Source organism: Scylla paramamosain, chromosome 17 (genome assembly GCF_035594125.1).
Source record: "Scylla paramamosain isolate STU-SP2022 chromosome 17, ASM3559412v1, whole genome shotgun sequence".
NCBI lineage: Eukaryota > Metazoa > Arthropoda > Malacostraca > Decapoda > Portunidae > Scylla > Scylla paramamosain.
This window is the reverse complement of record NC_087167.1, coordinates 1,261,061-1,276,895: the sequence shown is the minus strand read 5'-3', so window position 1 is coordinate 1,276,895 and position 15,835 is coordinate 1,261,061. Positions and strand designations below refer to the sequence as shown.

The 15,835-nt window shown below is 37.8% G+C and overlaps 2 protein-coding genes and 1 long non-coding RNA gene across 3 annotated transcripts; all 3 read left to right on the top strand.

The window, feature by feature from the left end:
* Positions 1-326: 326 nt before the first annotated feature.
* Positions 327-4,113, top strand: LOC135108648 (uncharacterized). Its single transcript, XM_064019813.1, has 6 exons — positions 327-556; positions 836-960; positions 1,706-1,831; positions 3,020-3,252; positions 3,530-3,658; positions 3,757-4,113. The coding sequence occupies exons 1-6, from the start codon at positions 481-483 to the stop codon at positions 3,992-3,994; spliced, it is 927 nt and encodes a 308-aa protein (XP_063875883.1). The 5' UTR covers positions 327-480; the 3' UTR covers positions 3,995-4,113.
* LOC135108647 (uncharacterized) lies at positions 4,107-7,917 on the top strand. Its single transcript, XM_064019812.1, has 5 exons — positions 4,107-4,352; positions 4,585-4,838; positions 5,095-5,232; positions 5,485-5,671; positions 6,712-7,917. Exons 1-5 carry the CDS (start codon positions 4,182-4,184, stop codon positions 6,952-6,954), a joined length of 993 nt encoding a protein of 330 aa, XP_063875882.1. The 5' UTR covers positions 4,107-4,181; the 3' UTR covers positions 6,955-7,917.
* A 2,234-nt stretch (positions 7,918-10,151) lies between these two features.
* On the top strand, positions 10,152-11,481 carry LOC135108646 (uncharacterized). The gene is made up of 3 exons (XR_010272373.1): positions 10,152-10,239; positions 10,484-10,614; positions 11,354-11,481. It is a non-coding gene; the product is annotated as an uncharacterized LOC135108646 (long non-coding RNA).
* Positions 11,482-15,835: the final 4,354 nt, after the last annotated feature.

Here is a 15,835-nt window from a genome sequence, read left to right as displayed (position 1 = left end):
CTCCCACAGGCTGAAATGCCGGTCAAGTCTGGAAACTATCCAATGACTTTTCGGAGTTACTGACACAGGCCGTGAAAATATACTTTCCCTCAGCGCTGCACTGAACATGTCTGAAAAAAAAAAAAAACTCCCCTCCGCTTTCATGTTTTCTGGATGAGCCCGAGACCAATCACACTACAGAGTTTTCTGGAACGAGCCAATCGCAAGGCTCTGAACGCACGCATGACTATTTGTCAACACACTGCAACCCTCAGCACTGAAGCACTCATAAAGCAGAAACTTCCGACATGCATTTACTCTGCAACTGATATTACATGGAATAGGTGAGCTACGACTTTCATGTATCTAACATTGTCTTCCTGACACTTCAGGTATCAACAATTTTACCTTTCAAGTAAGACATTAATGTAATGATATATCACACAACACAGAATCACTCCTCACAGTCCTTCATGCTGGTACAATCATACTGAAACGAGGATGCACGAGGTGAATGTGGCTTTGGTGGTCTTACTAGTTACCTGGTTCTTGCCGATGGCTGGAACTACATCTCTGGGTGAGTAACATGAAATTTCAAGGATTCACGCCTTTTACAAAAACTGAGATAACGTTCATTGTTTTGGTATCTTCATTAATATTTAGGAAAGAAGAATATATAAAACACACCTAAAAAAAAAAAAGATTGTATACATAATCGTAGGTACATCTCAAGATACTGAATAGTGTACATTCACCACATAAGTGACTTCCTTGGAATTGCAATGGATATTTACACACTGCATATGATTTAAAATTATACACATCGATTTTTTTTTTTTTTTTTTTTTTTTTTTAGGGGTTGCGGCTAAAGATCTTTGGAAAGCAGATGTGCTGAACCTTGTGTTGGTCAACGCGTCCATTTATCACTGCTCGCTCGTAGTTATCACAGATGGCAGCACATCCACTCATACCATTTTTCAAGTAAGTCTTGCTTCGAAAAATAATAAACAGCATCATAGTTCTCTTTAATTATCTGCATATCTTCCTTTCTGCCTTTGTCTGTCTGTCTATCTTTATTGCACGAGCAGATGATTCAACTGTAATCTTTGTCGTGGTTACATCATTAGTTTAAGAATTGCGTATATTACGATCATGGACGTAGTCTTAACTGGTAAATAATCATTATCTTATGGGAAGAAAAACAAATACAAGTTTCTTCAATGTTCGATTTTAAAGATCACAACTGGTTTGCTTCTAAAAAAAATCTAAAAAAAAAAAAAAACTAAATGTAAGTAGGTAGTAGGTATATTCTGGCATTGGAAGGTATAGTTTAGACTAACCTATCTTATACCCGGAGGTACAAAATAGACTAAACCTAATCATACACCAGGGATTATTCTGGACTAGCCCGAACTATACCTGTGTATATTCTGGGAGATCAGTTTGAGCTACTACACCAGTATTCGTCTCCGACTATAGCCACGTTTCATCTAAAACGGTGAATCTGAAGAAAAGGCCTTCTCACGCTAGTCACTAAATCATATCAGTACTGCGGATATATTAAAACATCAGTTAGCTCTCTCTCTCTCTCTCTCTCTCTCTCTCTCTCTCTCTCTCTCTCTCTCTCTCTCTCTCTCTCTCTCTCTCTCTCTCTCTCTCTCTCTCTCTCTCTCTCTCTAGTATACTCGTAATCACACTTTCCCATCTCTCCTCACGTATACTTCAGGCTTTAGGTTCCCGGGGCCGAGGAACCACTGGTGGCGAGGTGGTATTTGAGGTGGCAAGAGACAGTCATGGTGGCACTAACTTCACGCATTCTCTAATCCCTCAAGTGGTGCTTCAAGCTAGAAGGGTGAGTTACCAAAGACCGTGTCACGAAATTATTCAAATATCGATAAAGCATTCTAAATAATAATAATAAAAAAAAACTTAGCTATCAATGAATGGTTGATTGATTTAGTTTCAGGCGCCGCAATATCGCGGTCATATCGTACCACCACAAAACTTTCAAAGCCATAGAGACTCCCGGTTAAAATACTGACATTAAAAACAAAATTTCGTTATGGTTAAAATATTAAAAGTCACTAGAAATGTGAATATAGAAAAGGAAATGGGATGAACCAACAAAAACCTACGTGCTAAAAATTCAGAAGGCTTTTATTTTAATGTACTAACTTAAAGTGAGGGGGTACTGACCCTACTGACCCAGATACCTGTTGTTCGTTACGTGCGTAAGACAATGACCCCACTGACCAAGGCCTAAAGACCCAGCGTTGTTCGTTGTCTTCATTACTTGCCTCCAGATTCTTCCAGTGCAAGGATAAAATTCCGTCCAATATTAAAGTAAGTAATTAAAAAAGATATAATATATATTTAAAAGGAAAGCTATAATTTGTTCAAAAGACCACCATTTTCCACAAACACAAGGACCTCATGTCCCGGGCAGAGTCCTCCCTCTCCAAGTATCAGCAACATCTGGAAAGTCCCATGCTCATCGCGACGACTAAAAAGGTGTCGCTCCCACAGCTCCACCAGACTGGAACGCTCTACTAGAAAGTATCGCACTGTAAGGGGAACAAAGCAGTCATCACCAAATGGTTGTTTCCCAAGACATGACGTAAGCATGAATGAGATGCGTGTGAGCCGTCCGGAGACAAATCAGTGCAGTCTCCGAGCGGCGCTCCTGCTCATGGACATACGTTCATGGACGGAAAGTAACAAAAGTTATCTCACCCATCTTTGTGGCAGAAAAAAAAAAAAAAAAGAAAGAAAGAAAGAAAAACAACCTATTATGTTCAATGTAATCAAGTTAAAATAGACTACATATCAAGTAAAAATGGTCTACAGAAGTTGTATGTATGCTGATCTATGAACCTTGGTTTATTATAATTATGGAATACTTTACAAATACAGAATCCCTTCCAACGGAAGAAAAAGATTTTATGATTTAAATATTTACTATGCCTTGTATATTTAATATAAAACACATACAGGTTATTTCAATAAAGTTTATTTTCTTACTTTGTCACGGCGATTTCAGCTGAGACTGCTAACTTGGTGTATGGCGGTGGTAGTGATGAGCGACAACCCCACCTTCCTCTCCGCTTTTGCCGAGGCGTCTGATAAAGAGCGACTAATTGTGTGGACAACGAAGCTGGTAGTGGTTACCAGTGTGACTATGCCACATTTACATTCTCTGCTTCAAGACTACTGGATCTTTTCTAGGATGAATACGTTGTTTATTAAATCAAAGGAAAAACCAGGTATTCAAAGGTAAAATGATATTCGCGCATGGTTGTGAAACATTTCCACCTTGTTATGAGTAGCTACATCTCCATTCTTCTATTATTATTATTATTATTATTATTATTATTAGTAGTAGTAGTAGTAGTAGTAGTAGTAGTAGTAGTAGTAGTAGTAGTAGTAGTATGGGTGTAATACTGGGCCATAGTATTATAATGATACAAGGAATAATACAACTAGTATTGCTACTATATACCATTTCATTTCGTCATTTAATCTGATTTATTTTTTTATTTATTTGTACAAGTTGCCAGCTTTTTGTGTATCTGCCGTATAGTCCCATCGGGCCGCAGGTGGTGCGTGTAGCCAGTTGGACGGCTGGCAATGATATCGTCCTTGTTCCTGAAAGACCACTTTATCCCGAAAAATACAATAAGTAAGTAAAAGGCTGTCAGAATACGGTAAGCAATTTTGTATACATAACTTTTATCCAATTTCCTACTCTTTACTAATGAATATTGTTATTATTCTTAGCTTCTATGGAAGTGAAGTCAATCTGACCTGGATACCAATCAAGCCTTACTGGACCGAAGTAACGCGACAAGGGCGCAATGGACCTGAAGTAATTGACTACACTGGCAGAGAATATTCCATAACAAGTGCCATGGCCGAAATCCTTAACTTCAGCATGAATCCTCTTCCATACAAAGACTGGGACCTGGAAAGTTTCATTCACTTCGCTTTAACATTGTGTCAAAGTGTCTATACTTAAGCAATGATATGTGTATGTCTAAAGTTCATTGTCTCTGCAACAGGATATGCAGCTGTAATATGCAATGACGTACGTACACATATACTAACATGTCTTTGTCTTCTTTCTCAATGGGAAACAGGTACTGAGACGTTTGCGGACTCGCGAAGCATTAATATTCCCGGTCAATTTGCCTATTCTTCCTCATATGCTTGAGGACTACGATTACAGCTTCTTTCTTGAAAGGTCCACACTGGCTTTCACAATGGCCAAACCTTCCATCAGACCCAGCTGGGAAAATCTCTACCAGCCGCTAACGCTTGAGGTTTGGATTTCCATAATAGTGTCAGTGTTGGTGGTCTACGCGATCCTCATGATGGTTAGTATGATGTTTCATTCTTTTAAATTCAATTAAAAACTATTGAGAATTGTGAAAGAGTTCTATGATGTACATACATGTAGAATATATATATATATATATATATATATATATATATATATATATATATATATATATATATATATATATATATATATATATATATATATATATATATATGTATATATAATAAGTAATCACGGGCAGTTTCACTTACCACATCTTGGTGCAGATGAAACACAGTTCCAAAGGTGACGGACCCAGTGCATGGTTGGTCATGAAGCAGGTGCTCGGAACACTGCTGGACGAGGCCATACCTGGAGAACTGCCGATGAGGGACTCAACGAGAGTGGCACTGGCGGCGTGGCTGATCTTCTCCTTCATCGTGGGAACGGTTTATCGAAGCAATCTGACGGCCTGCCTCACCGTGCCCAAGTACCCTCCCCGCGTAGAGAATCTTGCACAACTTGCTGAATCTGGAGCAAAGCAAGCATCAGTATTTTACTCTCCATTTGTTTCATTGAATATTATAACTTGTATTCACCAACAGAGAATAGGCATAGTACGTAAGCCGAGCAGCTGTAACCTTACATTCTAGGAGGAGGCATGACAAACAATTATGTGATCTATTCGTGGAGTTACGGTACAACGGGGTGTCCTGTGAATGGTCCGCTGTCATGCCCTCTTGTTTGTGTGTGTGTGTTGTCTATATATATTTTTTTTACTTGAACGTTATTTTCAGGGTCACTGTCGTAACTCTAATGGGAATCTTCAACAACAGTTTTAAATTGTCTGATTCGAAAGTGCTTCAAGTCGTATCTGAAAGAATGGTGTATGTACCCTCTTACAAGGAAGGAATGACAATGGCCCTCACCGAAAAGTGAGTCGTAAGAATCACTCTCCTCTTTCCCTTTACAGTCTTATTGTAAGCTACAGTCGCTGCAGTAGTATAGTAGAATAGGTCTATTTATGGATAAGTAGTTTCATCTTCCCATTTTAGATCACATAAGCTGTGACACATTGGAAAAGTTAGGTATAATTGTGTTTATTTCTTATTACTGAATCAGGCAAAACTTAAAAAAAAAAAATGATAGAATGAATGTATTTTCAACATTGTCTTGAACACCGGCAGTTCTGCACACATGTATGAACGTCTGTACATGGAGGTGATGATTGAAGAACACTTTACGAAAACCGATGGGTCGACCGAACTCTACGTAACACAAGAAAGTCTCCTGGCAGATTTTTCTGCCTTCGTTTTGATCCGCGACGCTCCTTTTAAAGAAAAGATAGATTACTGTATGATGATCTTCCACACGGTAAATATATACGTAATATAAATGTATGATGTTTTTGTTCCAAGTTAAATAATATCGATAGATATTATGTATATACATATATATATATATATATATATATATATATATATATATATATATATATATATATATATATATATATATATATATATATATATATATATATATATATATATATATATATATATATATATATATATATATATATATATATACACACACACACACACACACACACACACACACACACCACAAACGAATAATACTGACATTGTGTTTGATATAAGTGGAAATTTCCACAATGATGAAACCCAGTAGTAAGTCATGTAGTGGACCAGTTTAGATCACAGTGTTATGGACTCGCTCAATGTGAGAAATGGCATGACGCTGCGAATATCTTAGATAGTAAAAGATTTTACTTTCTTCTTTTTTTTCATATCATGTGAAGGGGCGCCTACATGACTTAAGTATTAAGTACCTTAGTATAAACACGGGCGTTGTTAGTATGAGCTTGTGTACTATCAAGCAATTACTTGTGAGACTCATTTAAGGTCTGTTACTTCCAATTCGTCAATGCTGTCTTCGGCTATATGTGATGTCGGTCACCTCCTTTACGTTACTCCTGTTCACAAACTTGTTTAAGAAAACAAGCTAATTGGAGAAAGTTTGCGATGTCCCTTAGAGATGCTTAGATGAGGAAAAGTTACCGTACAGACAATTGCCCGGAGGAACCCTCATATTCTGAGTAATGAGTAAGTTAGTGACGCGCCCCAAAACTTATGTACTAAAATATGAAGAATACTGGGAATATCTTTCAAGTATTCTCTTCATTTCATGAAAGACACACTGAGGTACTAATAGTTCATTAAACATGCATGAGTGAAGTTTGTCCATATCATGCGTCAATATGAACTTGCTCTCTTCACCTCTGTTGTAATTTTGAAATTATCATATGACGGATGAAATTTTCGAGGCATCGCTATGTAAAAAAATATTATTTATAAAAAGTTCTCTATGTAATCATTCGCCCATCATTGCAGGCTGGCTTGATAGGAAAGTGGAAGAACAATGCAATGGATGATGTTCGCAGGGACGGTCGAGAAAAGCGAAGAAAATTAAGAATTGAGACGGAAGAAGTCATTGTCACTGCTGAAGGAATAATTAAACCCCTCACCATGGTGCACATGCAAGGGCCATTCCTCCTATATATTCTCTGTGCCATCGTCACCTTCATTACTTTCCTAGTTGAAGTCATAAGAGGTCCTTTTCTTCAACGCAACTAGCAGATCTCTGACTTCCAAAAGTTGCACTTTCCCCTTAGTTTTAGCCACATTGAAACATATGCTTGATATTCGCTTTGCAAAATATTTTCCGTATAACACTGACATCACTTGGGGTAGATGATAGCCGATAGAAATATTCAAGTCAACGCACTTCTTTCATTGGTGGTTGAGTACTCGGATACCACTGCAGTAAAAGTTCTTGGTTTGAGATCTGAGGTAGAAGTTCACTGCCTCCGTGATCTACATGTCGATGGAGTATTGTTGTCCAGCCAGATTCTTTTCCTCATAATAGGGAAGAGATGAAAGTTACAGGGTACAAGATTGGTGAATATGGCATGTGATGAACGAGTTGGGAGACACCTATAGATTTTTGCCATTGCCACTATCGAGGTGTGGGTTGGAACATTGTTCTGGCGAAACAGGGTCTTATTGGTCACCATTCCTGGCCTGTTTTTCATGTTCTGCCAGAGAAGTCGCAAGTCGGTGTAGGATGAAGTGATGGTGACCCTTTTGGAGATGGACCGCCAAGAATGTGCCTCGTGTATCCCAGACAACAGATGTCATGACCTTTCCGGTTAAGACTTGGTCATTCCTTGGCATTCTCTGCTGTTTGGTCACAAGACAGGTTGCACAGTTTTCACTGTTCCGGTATCAGAATGCATGGCACCCAGCGACCAGACATCGTCGATAAGTCTAGTTTATTCTTCATATTGTCAGCTTGCTCCAAGGATATGCACAATCTGTCTGCTACTTGACGAGATGACAGAAGTGGATCCTCCATAACCATCGCAATGACGATGTCAAGGTTGTCTGGTGCAGACATGGTCAGTGGTTTCTCTGATCATCAATCGTCTTCGAGGCGCTTCCTAACGCCTCAATGTTATTATGTCATAAGAGGGATCACCTCCTTGGTATGTTCACCATGCTCTCACTGATGTCACATAGGGTTCAAATAAAAATACTTGATCACAGACTCGTTTAATTTTCACTACACACGTCAAGTACGTTCATTTCTCAATAAAAAAAAAAAAAAGTGTTAGGGTTGAAAATCTCAATTGACAAAAGAAACAAAAAGTGTTAGGGTTGAAAAACTTGGTTAGCATAATTAATACCAGACATAATTATGTAAACTAAATTTTATAGAACTGTCCCTGTCTTCTAGTGAAGCTGAAAGCTTATCGACCAATCCTGTTACTGCTTCAGTTCAAATGTGAAGATATTGAATAGGTTTCCAAACGCAACTTTTTTCATTATTAAATTGAAACTATCTGCAGTAGGCTGTAATACTTAGATCGTATTATTTCTTCAAAACAAATTATTCAGTAAATGAGGTGATGAAGAGTTCAAATGTTTTGAAAGGAAATACGCAGCATTATTAGATAAATAATAATTATTGACAGTGCATAATTAAGAGAGATGTACTATTCATTCCACAGGATTCAATGAGTTTCAAATCGATAATATATATATATATATATATATATATATATATATATATATATATATATATATATATATATATATATATATATATATATATATATATATATATATATATATATATATATATATATATATATATATATATATATATATATATATATATATAAAGCGAAAGGCTGCCACATCGGAAAAAAAAATCTATGATGACTGACAGCTAGTTTGTTCATGTGTGTAATACGTCATTTGTAAAGAGAGAGAGAGAGAGAGAGAGAGAGAGAGAGAGAGAGAGAGAGAGAGAGAGAGAGAGTGTGTGTGTGAGAGAGAGAGAGAGAGAGAGAGAGAGAGAGAGAGAGAGAGAGAGAGAGAGAGAGAGAGTGTGTGTGTGTGTGTGTGTGTGTGAGAGAGAGAGAGAGAGAGAGAGAGAGAGAGAGAGAGAGAGAGAGAGAGAGAGAGACGCTGGCTATGCATATCTGGTAAACTGGAGATAAAGAACCAACAAAACAGAGCACGTTGAGGGAATAAATGTCTGCGGGAAGGTTGGGAATCAGTGTTTTATGGTGACTGTGGATATTGTAAGCTAAATGAGAAGACATAATCAAGAAAGAGATTCTGAAATTCTGACATGAGTAGTCATGTTTGAAAGGTTTCATGTCCTGCATAAAACCAGCAAAGGCTGCTTATTCAAGTCAAGAGGCGACACTCCACAATCTCGGAGGTTAGGAATGGAATTTAATCGAAGGGTATCTATTACGAACTGGGTGTCAACAAGGTTAAGTGAACGATTGATATACGGTGCTGCATTAAAATAGATAAAAAAAAAGTAAATAAATATGAAGAACTTTAAACAAAGATTAAGATTATAATGATTTTGTACTTTATGGAGATCATCTTACACACACAAAAAAAGAAAAAATTAAAAACAAATAAATAAATAAATAAAAATAAATGAATAAATCAAATAAAAAAAATATCCGTCGAAAGATGGAAAGTTCCGTCTTATGCCAAGTATCCTAGAGGCTGGATATTCTTTCGCAATGTTTATTTTCACACACACACACACACACACACACACACACACACAAAAAAAAAAACGCAAGCAATTTCGTTCACCATGACAACAATGAAATCCTTAACATATGTAGCGTAGTCTCAACAAGTAAAGAACTGGAGGCCATTATACTGAGAGAAAATTATAATATTTGCACACAAAACAGTGAGGTGTGGAGTCTGCGTATTAGAAAAAAAAAAAAAAAAACATGGTGTCAAGAGTTACACTACAATGCATTAGAAAAAGAAGGAAAAAACTATTTAGCTGCTGGTGACTATTTATTCATTCAACCACACTGCTGTAAAAAAAAAAAAAAAAAACACCGAATCCCATTGCCCTTTCCAGCAGCACGATCGAGTACAATGAAAAAAAAAAAAGAAAAGAAAAAGAAACACCAATGAGGAGTCCCGAATTTGTGGAAACCAATGTCATTTTTCTGGGTCCTGGTAAAACAGCCAATCCCAACATTGCAATGCTGCACGCATGCCTGATTGTCTACAGGTCTTGCGATGAAGTACACCGGAGTAAGAGGCTAAAGCACTACTCAGTCCCTTGGGCCGTCACGGGCTATTGTTGCACCGAAGGCAAGTCTCTCTCTCTCTCTCTCTCTCTCTCTCTCTCTCTCTCTCTCTCTCTCTCTCTCTCTCTCTCTCTCTCTCTCTCTCTCTCTCTCTCTCTCTCTCTTATATCGTTAGCAACAACTTTTCAGATAACCATGCAGCATTCATCACAAGTTTTGCTGGTATTGTTGACTAGCAGTCTCCTACGTACAGTAGCATCGCCACCGTTCCTCGGTAAGTAGAAAAAGAACATATGTGATCTCTGTATACAGTACATTAAATTTACATATATAGCAAGTATGGATATTACATCAGAATCTATTTGAAAGTGTCGTGAGATTTAAATTTAGTTTCTACGTCTCGTTTGCACACACACACACACACACACACACACACACACACACACACACACACACACACACACACACACACACACACACACACACACACACACACACACACACACACACACACACAGCTGTGATAGATGAAGATCCGCTGTGGAGAGCAAAAGACATTCTCAACCTCCTGTTGCCTGAGTCGACCTTTGACCACTGCACTTTCTTCCTCATCAGCGATCAGACAATGGATCATTCATCAGTCCGTAAGGTGAGCATGAATATCAGATTATTGCCGATATTCTTATATATGAGCATCAGGACTATTTTCACATGAGATAATCATTTAGTCGCGTTTTCAAGTGCGCTTTTCCTAAACTAGCGATAGAAATATAAACACACTTGAAAATCTTTATGTTTCACTATAGAGGTAAGACGGCAAAATCGTTCAAGAAGGGAAGTGGACAGTGGAGTAAGTATGTTGGTTTACTTAAAATGCCGAGTAAACTATACGAGAACTCCACTAGGCTCCATCCAACTGAATTTTGAGTTTCTGTTGTTTTGTTGTTCAATTAGATCGAAAATTGTGAAAAAGACACTTCATTTCGGGCAAGACTGAATTTACAACGGGGCAATGCCACGCGCCCCGTCATGTGAGTTATGTATCATCCCCTTGATGTCACATGGAAATGGGACATAATGACTTGCCCATCCAATGTTATTTGTCCTTCAGTAATATAGGCTGGAAAATAGACCGATATAGTCGATTTAGCCATTCATGGCGAAATGTACCTTGTAATTATAGGAGGTTTCATTTATTATTACTATTATTAGTGCAACTACAACAACTACTGGTACTGTTATACAAATACCTGTTCTTGTTACGCGCTGCATGTTAATGAAATTACACAATATAAATATGAATCTCTCTCTCTCTCTCTCTCTCTCTCTCTCTCTCTCTCTCTCTCTCTCTCTCTCTCTCTCTCTCTCTCGTTTCCCACGTGAATTAGCTGTCCGAGTCGTGGAACTGTGGCGGTGCGCACTTTGAAGCAAAGACTGAAACAAGCTCTGCAAACTTCACCCAGCAGCTCATTCCACAAACGGTCATGGTGAACCGTGCGCGTCAGGTGAGTAACTGTAGGAGGTACTCGTATGCTACCACAGAAATTTTTATTTCTTTTTTTTCAATCAATATGTAAAAAATTCACGTCCATCATAGTTCTTGAAAGTTTTGGCGCTAATATTATTTAAAAATACCCATAATAATTTCTTTGCCTGAGTACCTTTCTGAAAAAAAAAAGTATTCACATATTTAACAATTTTACACATGCACACACACACACACACACACACACACACAATGACGTCCGCAGTCCACGGCACTAAGCTGAAGTCCACAGATCGTGCCGTTGTGTACTGCCAGTCCATGACACGACCATGTGCCGTCCCCGCCCGCGAGTTGCTTCGATCCTCTCATTATGTCCATAGACATCCATGAGTATTTGAGAGCAAGATGTGTCGTAGACGGAGGGTAGCGAAAAGTCGGTATACATTGCACTCTTATGGACGCGTTCAGGTATGCTAATCCTTCTCCGTCTCGACTAGTTGGCGAATCTACTTCGGATACAGCAAATGATCATTTGTGTGAAAAAACCGAGCTTAATGAGAGAATGGAAGCAATTTGCGTGTAAAGAAGACACATGGTCGTTTGGGAGAGCAGCCGTCCACTCAACGGTGCGCTCTGTGGAACGCGCATTGAGTCGCGGACGACGGACGGAGATAAGACGTTACATGTGAAAGCTGCCTATCGACTTTTCGCCGTAAGCCATCCAGGACACGACGTCGTGGTTTCACTTTAAAAAAAAAATAAAATAAAATAAAATAAGAAAAAAAAAGAACAGATTACACAAGCATCTGGATTATAAATCAGTTACATTCACATGAAACAAAAATCTCTCTCTCCTAGTTGCGGCTCCGGTCTTGGTGTGTGACAGTGTTGGTGGTGAGCAACGATCCCTCCTTCCTCACTGCCTTTGCGGAGGCGTCTGACAACGGGCGTTTACTGGTGTGGGAGACGAGGCTGTTAGTGATCACTAGGCTAGATATGTCGATAGTTCAGGCACTCCTACAAGGTCTTTGGATCTTCTCCATGATGAGAACCATGTTCCTCAAACTGAGAAATACATCAAGGTCAGAAAACTTAAAATTTCTTACTAATTCGAACATGTATAATTAGAACTTTGAACGTTTCAGGCCTAGTTTTAATTTTTCAACTTCCGTTCATAATCTGAACTGAAGTTCGAATTGTTCGGACTTTAATAAACTGATTTAAATAAATAATAGAAAAAAAAATCTGCTCCATTTCTCCCTTTCTTGCACGGTTCAGTTGTAAACCTATTCGACGCGGACACCACCAATGTGTTATCTTTTCACTGTCAATTCTCCTCCTTCAGTAAATATTTATTTTCTCCACTTAGCTCACAAAATAGGAAAATCTGGTCATTCTAAAACATAACTTTCAAAACTCAGTATTGTAAAACTCCAAGTAATAAATGCGATTGTTTGATTGATTGATTCAAGTTATGGCGCAGCTACAAAACTACAAAGCTTGCAGTTTAAAACATTGATAATAAAAACAAAGTTATAGAGATGGTGAAAATGTTAAAAGACCACTAAAAAGTAAAATATAAAAAAGGAAATAGGAAGAACCATAAGAACCTTACTGGTAAAAAGAAAAAAAAATAAGAGAGGGTTGGTATGTTTTAATTTATTAGTTTGATTCGAAGTGAGGGCGTACTGACCCCTTTGACAGAGACTACTGTATCTGGCGTTGTTCGCTTCGTACTCAAGGCACTGACCAAGAAATTTGGCGTTGTTCGTTACGTGCCAAAGACACCGACCCCATTGACCCAGATATCTTGCATTGTTCGTTACGTGCCCAAGACACTGACCCCGCTGACCTAGACCTCAAGGCGTTGTTAGCTAAGTATCTTCCTCACTTGCTGCCATGTTCTCCCAGTGCAAAGATAATTTTCTTTATTAACTATTTATTTATTTTTATTTTTTCGCTGATAATAAGAGGTTTATAATAGTAATGCTCTCTTATTGATACATTACATATTTCCTGTACTCCTTCAATAATTGTTGTGTTTTCGTGACCACTGAGATTTGTTTCTCAGCATAGGCTTTATCATTTTCTAAAACAAAAAAAAAAAGCATTGCGGCTTTGCATATGAATATAAATATTTTTTTTATTTATTTACTTCTATTTATTTATTTTTATTATTTTTTTTTTCAAGTCGCCTTCATTTCCTGTCTGACATATCGATCACAATCTTTACAGGTGGCAAGTTTTTGTACATCTGCCATACACTCCATCTGGCCCGAAAGTAGTGCCTGTGGCCACCTGGAGGCCAGGGCGCAGACTGTTTTTCTTTGAAGAAAGAGTTCCTTTCCCCGATAAATACAACAAGTATGTTATTATTATGAAAGTTCTGGTGTCAGTATGATGTCAATAACCTCACAGTAATAAATCAAGTCTACTTGGTTAACAGCTTCTACGGAGCGCCGCTTAATCTGACGTGGCTGCCTGTAAAACCTTACTGGACGGAGACAAAACAACATGGAGTTGACGGGAAAGAAATATCAGTTTACCAAGGAAGAGAGTACTTAATAACGCAGGCCATGGGTGTTGCTCTAAACTTCTCACTCAGGCCGTTGCCTTATGAAGGATGGGACAATGTAAGTTGTAATTAATGCTGTTGAATTGTGCAATACTGAAATAATATCGTCCTTAAAGTTTTTATTTTTTTAAGATATCGTGGTGCTTCCAAAACTTGCACAAGCAATGAAGTTCGTGATGTTTAACTGCCTGGTAACCAATGAAATCTAATGTGGCAATAAATTTTAACAACTATACAAGTGGTATGCTAGGAAATGGTATTGCAAAAATTGTAACAGTGAAACTAATCATAATATTCTTTCGATGCACTTGTTCCGACATTTACAACACTGCAACAATGGTGAATACTTCTACAAACAAAATTCATCAACAGCATTTCTTTTTCTTTACTGTAATTAGCTTATTAGCAGTAACTTTTAGCGGTAGTCTTTGTTTTCTTTGTTAAAAAGTCAAATGTATTGCAACAACAGCGGATGGATATCAAGTGACATTGCCGACTTCATTCTTTGTTAAAGTTCAGTGTTAATTGATTGACTTTCCTTAGGTGACACCGCAGCGGTTCCATTCTCGTATTGTAATTCCTGATAAATCTACTGTACTTATAAGAAATAAATACTTTTAGCACAACTTTCCGGGAAATAAATCCTGAATAATACTTCTTTTTTTATTTAGGCACCGAATTTTATTTTGAAATTAAAATATGAAATACTTCACATAGGTTTTGGGTCGTCTAAGGACTCGAGAGGCTTTCATGTGGCCAGTCACACTTCCCATTCTACCGTACATGCTCGAAGAATATGACTTCAGCTTCTTCCTCGAGCGGTCCACTCTGGCCTTCACAATGGCCAAGCCATCCATTAAACCAAGCTGGCAGAGTCTCTACTACCCTCTGCAGATCGACGTTTGGATTTACATATTAGTCACCGCTCTTATTATGTTCATCGTTCTCCTTATGGTGAGGTGTACTTATATTCATATTTATTTCATTCTTTTCTTATAAACAGTTGAGTTAAACGCGTTTGATCACTGAATTACTCTGCTGATTGCAACTTCACAAGGAAAACAGTAATCTAGGGACAAGCTTTGCACGCTATATACGCACAGCCTTGTCACATCCAGGCTGTGTATTTCTCTGATTACATATATATATATATATATATATATATATATATATATATATATATATATATATATATATATATATATATATATATATATATATATATACTGGTCTGGCTCTTTTTCAGTATGAGTTATTAACCATTCCTTGCTGAATTGATTATTATTTATTTATTTATTGATTGATTTTTTATCCCAGCATTTAGGTTCATATCAAAGACAGTGCGACTACACGTACATTAGATGAAATACCTACGTATTCTATTCAGGCTTTAAAATATACAAATAATATTTACTATAAAAAAAAGTGATATATTCACAATAAATAAATACACTTCAGCTCAGCATTTTCCAGTTTTTAACTTTTCCCAGATGAAACACAGTTCCAAAGGTGATGGACCCAGTGCGTGGCTTATCATGAAACAAGTGCTCGGAACTTTGCTGGACGAGGCCATACCTGGAGAGCTGCCTAAGAGGGACTCAACGAGAGTGGCACTGACAGCGTGGTTGATCTTCTCCTTCATCGCGGGAACGGTTTATCGAAGCAATCTGACGGCCTGCCTTACCATGCCCAAGTACCCTCCCCGCGTAGAAAATCTTGAACAACTTGCTGAATCTGGAGCAAAGCAAGCATCAGTATTTTACTTTTAATTTGTTTCATTACATGCTACGGCGCGTATTGACTAACAGG

Bases quoted from the DNA above. Each gene is read 5' to 3' on its own strand.
- LOC135108647 (XM_064019812.1), top strand. From the start codon at position 4,182: ATGCTTGAGGACTACGATTACAGCTTCTTTCTTGAAAGGTCCACACTG. The intron at 4,839-5,094 runs GCAAGCATCAGT...CGTTATTTTCAG, and splicing joins CTTGCTGAATCTGGAGCAAA to GGTCACTGTCGTAACTCTAA. The intron at 5,233-5,484 runs GTGAGTCGTAAG...GAACACCGGCAG, and splicing joins ACAATGGCCCTCACCGAAAA to TTCTGCACACATGTATGAAC.
- LOC135108648 (XM_064019813.1), top strand. From the start codon at position 481: ATGCACGAGGTGAATGTGGCTTTGGTGGTCTTACTAGTTACCTGGTTC. The intron at 1,832-3,019 runs GTGAGTTACCAA...CGGCGATTTCAG, and splicing joins TGGTGCTTCAAGCTAGAAGG to CTGAGACTGCTAACTTGGTG. The intron at 3,253-3,529 runs GTAAAATGATAT...TATTTGTACAAG, and splicing joins GAAAAACCAGGTATTCAAAG to TTGCCAGCTTTTTGTGTATC.